Consider the following 6244-nt stretch of genomic DNA (forward strand, 5'->3'; position numbering starts at 1 on the left):
GTGGCGGTCGGGACGGAGGGCCGGCCGGCTGTCGGACGACCGGCGGGCGAGCTCGGCGGCCAGGAGGCAGACGGGCGCGGCGGCCGGGCAAACTTCATGGCGTTGGCGGGAGCAAAGATTCCTCAACCGCCAACGTTGACCGGTAGGCAGGGCCCTGGTAAAGTTGCCCTCAAAAATGTATATATATATGAGGGTTCCGCGTTCGCGTTTGCAGGGCCCCTTAAAAATTTTTAAGGGTCGAACGATTTTAAAGGGTCTGTTCGGGCTTGTTTTTTCGACTGAAACTGCAATATTTTACGGGTTTGACTATTTATACAGGGTCTGCTAGACTCGTGATGGAGACCCGCCCGCGGGGAGTACTCCCTCCGTCCGGGTTTATTAATCCTAAAGACAACTTCTCTTAGATCAAGAGACATAGTAATTTGCTCACATTAATTCTTTCATTCCACTTCCAATGCACTTTCTCACATGCATGCAGCCAATGAAAAAGCACGCATGAAGTGTATTAATTTTCCAGCCATGGCACCAACAACAATGAATTCAATGCAACCAATGAAATGGTTGCATGCATGCACCTTTTCAAAGCGTGACCTTATAAAAAGGGATATGCTTGTGATGCTGAGAGACCTAATAAACCCGAACAGAGGGAGTATAGCAGATGCGATAGCCCGTGATGTCGAAACGGGGGGAGCGCCATCACTCCCAGTGGCGGCCAGTTGTAGCCAGCAACGTCGCAGCTGAGGAGGAGATTGAATTGAATTGACCTGAGCCCGCACATGACGCGGTGACTTTTTCCAACGTTTAAACCCGCGTCGCTGTCTCCTCCTCTCATCCACCTCGAGCTCAACACATCGCGTCGTTCCTCACCCCTGACATGCGGGTCTACATATCGTTGCGGTCCCAGCCGTCAGTTGCACGGTAGGTAAACGTGCTGCGTGTGCGTAGCCTGGGAGCTGGGCCTGTGTCGGTCGAGGGGCATTCACTGTTTATTTGTTTTGGTTTGCTTGCTGTGAGATGGCGAGGGCAATTAAGAGACCCTGATCAAACGACTAAAATATGGCCTGCCTACGTAAGCGAAAAGCAAGCCTGTGAGTCCAGAAGATTATGGTTTGGAGCAGTGTAGGAGTATTTTTTTTCAGCCACGTGACATCACCGTGGACTGCCCAAGTATGCACACAGAACAAACTAGTCCTAGTCTTCACGCAGTATATACGTTTTAAACGAGGCAGCTGAGTGGGTCAGCTTCACGGCCGTTCTGGTAGCCATCAAAATTTCAACTCCTCAAAAAAGGGCAATGTGGAGACTCTCTACTTTACATGCGGTCAATGCCGAAAGCGAAAATGCAAGAAATCTCGAATAACAGACCAACGAGATAGACCAGAACCCTAACGAGTAATCCCAAAAAACCGTCCAAGGTGTCCACATAAAGAGACGAAGAATCCTATATAACGAAATAAAGATGCACACTGAACCGGCAATGCTGGCGACCACAACTATTTCACATCAAATGCTCTTAGATGGCCCCAGTGGCTAAATAGTAGACCAAGCCCAATATAGCGAGCTAATTGGGACCATGGCCCTGCATTGAAGTTGACATCTAAAAATATGGGTTACTAGGACTATCTTTCATTAACACAGCTTACAGAGCAAAATATAGGTTACTAGGACTCCCTTGCATCCCTATCTTGCTCCCGCTAAAAGGCCAGGCAGATAAAACAACAAAGCTAACAACAAGATCAAGAGAATAGATTCAAACTATATTGATTTTTAACTAACTTGTTTTCCAAAGGAACATGCCCATACATTGCAGATGCAGGCGCATACAGCAAACAAAATGTTGATTAGCAATTAGCATAGCTTCAGAATCCAAAAACGCAACATCAAATAGGCTTATACCTATCTAACTTTTACAATAACTATTGACACCACACTTGTTCAAGCAATAGATGCATCAATGGGCATAGGAAAGTTCTCAACCCTTGGAACATTCTATTAAAAAATCTCTCAGAACGTGCTCCTATCATAATACACATTTGACAGTGGATGATAGTGTATACTGATAAAACACATGAAGCATGCCAACGTGAGCCGTTGCTTTTTAGTGTATCACATGCATTGACCATATGCATGAGCTTTTGTAGACTAACAACAAAGTTAAATCGGGGGAGTTACAAACCTGCTGCAGCAGACGCTACTCTGTGGAACAGGTAAACATTACTACGGCCTTGAGATTGACGTAGGATATAACTGAACCCATGAAAACTCTTCCTTGTAGCTAATATTTTGATCACATGATCCTTTACATGTGTACACAGCAATTGTTGCCCAATCAAGAGAGTCTGGTTCATTTCTCACACCAAAGTAATAAAGCAATTGTGGCATTATCTGGAGATACAGTAAAAACAGTGTAAGGATATGTAAGCACATGATCCTGTATACGCAAGCACGAGGGAGGGAAATGTAACGATTACTGATAAGCATGTCGGAGGCATCACTGAGACACTGACTAAGCATAAACTTCACACATATGAAGTTCCATAGGTACAATTAGTTGGACATTGCTCTCATGGGGGTTGAAAGGAAAAACATGATACCATAAGTTCACAGAAGTAATTCATTAACAACATTCTTTTAGTTTCCTATTCGGACACAAGGAAAAACAGCTTGGTCATAACTTATAGGCACAAACCATGCCATGCATACCCTGCCACAGCCCGGCCTAGTAGCATAACTGATTACACAGTCCGTGGTGCCAGTGATCGATAACTTCTGAATCATGTTTTGTTATTGTTATTATTATTTAAAAACTGATGGTAGTGATGGCTCATAAACAGAGCATTTGCCCGACAGACATTTTAGAGAGCAGATGGGCATTAAAAAAATATTGGGCATGAAAAATGTAAGGTTTTCAGTCTATTATTTTTGTGGCAACAAAATATTGACTACAAACCTATTACTGCTACAAGGGGGAGTTATCATGGAAAAACAATTGGGTTTTTGAGTTTACTAGTTGTGTGGAAATGTGTTGCTATATCAGAAATGCAAATATTTTTGGCCCTAGACAAATTGACCAACCTGAAATTCATAGCATAGTGGACCTTTACAGTAGCTACATGAAGGGATGTCAGGATTTGATGGACGCCCAGCTGATAAAGCCCACAGAGGTTTTACATTTGGATCTCGACAGTATCTGTGTAATTTAGACTTTTATTAGTAATGTGCATATAACATATATTGCTGAGAATAAATATGCAAGCCAACTGAATAAACTGAATTACAAAACGATTGAAACAATATCGAACTACTATTTTCCTGAACAGGCAAAAGTAAATTGAGAACATCACCGAACAAGGAGAGGATTCATGCAAGTTATGCATACCTCAATACTTGCTCTGGTGCTCTTGAGATACGCTCTTGAAAATATGCCCAGCATTGGTTGTCAGCATCAGCCTATATAACATAGCAGTGAATAAATAGTGGTTGCTATGTTGGCAAGCATAAAAGAGAGAATGCACGGCTAAAAACCTCAAATTGATCCATCCATGACTGCATTGTATCATCTGGTTTACCATGCTTTTGCATCACCAAGGACTTTGAGCTGTCTTCATCACAACCATCAGAATCCAAATCAACTTCATCGTCAATTGCTATCTGATATTCCGGCCAAGAAGTCCTAGCTGGAACTGCAAATAGAGAGGAATTATAAGAGGATAAAGACAAATTCAATAATTACGACCTTAATAGCATTATTAGTCTTCAAACATTGTTACCTTTTCCTACAGCTGGCAGCACAGAACTTGAAGCTTCAGAAGAATTGATTATCTGTAGGCAATCATTTTTATGACCAGAGCGCCAGTGCAGTGCCTGAGAAAGAGTCACAAAAATTTGTTTATCCAAAGTAGGACCTGGTTGCCAAAGGGATATGTAGGGTCTGTTTGGTTGGTGTCCAAGCCAGTCAATACTTTATTGTACTGGAGGTGTACAAAGGATCATGAGTGTGTCCAAAAATTGGCAAGGATCAAACCAAAGGCTGTATATTTGGACATGACAAAGGGGTAGATTTAACACAAACTTGAGATGCCCAAGAGATCTCTAGGATGATTAAATGATTTGGGAATACCTGATGTTTCTCAGAACAGTAACGTGATTTCTTGCAGCCACCACATATTTTATCCCCTTTCCATGTACCACACCAATGACACAGAGCAGCTGGCAACTCAGAGTCAAGTAAACGAAGGAAATCAATATAAATTGCTTGGAATATGGCCATCTATTAACATAACCAGTTTGACTGACAGAAGATGGCCATTGCTGCCTACGAATGTAAGCGCATCAATATACTAAATTAATCAGCATCTAACAAACCCCACCAAACTTAGTCTCAGCAGTCGGCACATTGACAGTGCGATGTTTTTCTAGGAAAAAAACAGAAAGCAAAAGATTATATGTTTCCTAAGACATTAGAAGCAAGGTGCCGATATGTGGAGCAACCAGCATAAACAAATGAAGATGATAACTTCAAGATTTTAGCATATTGAAAATATGATCGAATTCGTAAGTGTAAATGAAGAACATATTTAGAAGGGGAGCCTTGGCGCAGTGGTAAAGCTGCTGCCTTGTGACCATGAGGTCATGGGTTCAAGTCCTGGAAACAGCCTCTTACAGAAATGTAGGGAAAGGCTGCGTACTATAGACCCAAAGTGGTCGGACCCTTCCCTGGACCCTGCGCAAGCGGGAGCTACATGCACCAGGTTGCCCCCCCTTTTTTTTAAATGAAGAACATATTTATGCAATAGCTAGATAGAGTGAAAGAGATCTGCTGGACATAAGCACATTTTCTCTAGGATAACTAGCTAATTACTACTACGTAATGCAGGAAATGTAGCACTAATAGCATACCAAACTTATTAGGCACAGTAAATCTAAGATGCCATGTAACTGAACAAAAAGGAAAACTACCTCCGGCACATAGTGGCTTGTCAGAGTTATTGCGACTTGGAGGTTCACTTGAGTAGAACACGTTGGTACGAGGCAGCTGGCACCGGAAAACCCTCACGCTGCAATCCAACGAGGCAGTCAGGATCAGCAAAATGTTTTCAGTCTCTAGTCTAAAAGCCAACACAGCAGCTATAGGACTTGCTTCACCTTCTACGAGGATTGCCTTGATTGCGTGTCCACTGTTCGTGCTGGTCTCGGTGCAAGCATGCCATCGACGGGCACATGAACATGAACAGAGTGCGGTGGAATGCTGCTGTATTGCTCTCAATTGGAGCATAAATCTACAGAGATCCAAACACAATTTGAGATGAATTTTTCATCCATTTAACTAGTACAAGTTCCGGAAAGAAAATAACAGGCACAATTGCTTCTAGGCACAAAGCAATAACCTGGAGGACAAAGTGCAGGGGCTCGCCGCAGAAGCCACAGCAGCTGGAGTTCCCCGTGGGCAAGTTCACGGGATCCAACCACGCCTGGACAAAATACACAAACACCTCACATTAATACTGCTCCAATCGCATCAAAAATCAAAGTGTGTCGCTTAATATGATGGGCGTTATTGCACAGACCGGGATGCCTCCAGCCTTGCTAGGAAAGAGGTGGCGGAGGAGGAGGCCGGGATGCTTCGGCTTCTCCAGGAATCCAAGCATGACTTCTGCTTCTTCATCTTCATCCTCGTCATCATCATCATAGCCCGAGGCGGCCGCAGCCACGGTCACGGTGGAGGCGGGCAGAGGTTGGTTGGGCAGTTCTGTCTCATCATCGTCTTCATCGTCCAGGGAGGTGATGCGAAGACCACGTAGCTTGTCAGCGTTGGGCTCCATCGATCAACTGCAGTGGAAGAGATGGATGAGGCGGGATTGAGAAAATGGCCAAAATACCACAAGTCAAAACCAGAGGTTCCAACATACCACTAGTGATGAAAACCAAAGTGTAGTCAGTTCAGTTTACATGACAAAATACCACTAGCGTCTGTCTAAGATACTCAAAAGAAAGGCATATACACTCGCCTCTTCATACACTGTACTTACAATTCAGCAGCAAATGAGAAGCATTTGTAAATTCGCTTCACGCCGCCGTGAAGAATACTACTCGTCAAGTTGCAAGGTGGACGGGATATCCCGCCAGGCCGCAGCGCCCGCAAAAGAGCCCGCAAAACTGCCGCTGGGCTGACCGCGTCACCCCATGCTTCTCAAAAAAAAAAAAACCCGCGTCACCCCCGCCTCTTCTCCAAAAAAAAGACCTA

General features: G+C 43.9%; 1 protein-coding gene across 3 annotated transcripts in view; it reads right to left on the reverse strand.

Moving 5' to 3' along the window:
* Nucleotides 1-1821: 1821 nt before the first annotated feature.
* LOC123112496 (programmed cell death protein 2) overlaps nucleotides 1822-6244 on the reverse strand; it is a 6996-nt gene continuing 2573 nt past the window's right edge. For all 3 annotated transcript variants that reach the window (XM_044533500.1, XM_044533514.1, XM_044533506.1), the window contains 10 exons: nucleotides 5568-5829; nucleotides 5388-5471; nucleotides 5146-5279; nucleotides 4960-5057; nucleotides 4121-4209; nucleotides 3771-3864; nucleotides 3526-3683; nucleotides 3380-3450; nucleotides 3076-3190; nucleotides 1822-2385 (listed from right to left, as the gene is read on the reverse strand). In XM_044533500.1, the coding sequence (XP_044389435.1) occupies nucleotides 2218-2385; nucleotides 3076-3190; nucleotides 3380-3450; nucleotides 3526-3683; nucleotides 3771-3864; nucleotides 4121-4209; nucleotides 4960-5057; nucleotides 5146-5279; nucleotides 5388-5471; nucleotides 5568-5822 (1266 nt within the window). In that variant the 5' untranslated portion in view covers nucleotides 5823-5829 and the 3' untranslated portion in view covers nucleotides 1822-2217. The remainder of the gene's footprint in view (nucleotides 2386-3075; nucleotides 3191-3379; nucleotides 3451-3525; nucleotides 3684-3770; nucleotides 3865-4120; nucleotides 4210-4959; nucleotides 5058-5145; nucleotides 5280-5387; nucleotides 5472-5567; nucleotides 5830-6244) is intronic.

The sequence above is a fragment of the Triticum aestivum genome, chromosome 1B (assembly GCF_018294505.1).
Source record: "Triticum aestivum cultivar Chinese Spring chromosome 1B, IWGSC CS RefSeq v2.1, whole genome shotgun sequence".
NCBI classification, from domain to species: domain Eukaryota; kingdom Viridiplantae; phylum Streptophyta; class Magnoliopsida; order Poales; family Poaceae; genus Triticum; species Triticum aestivum.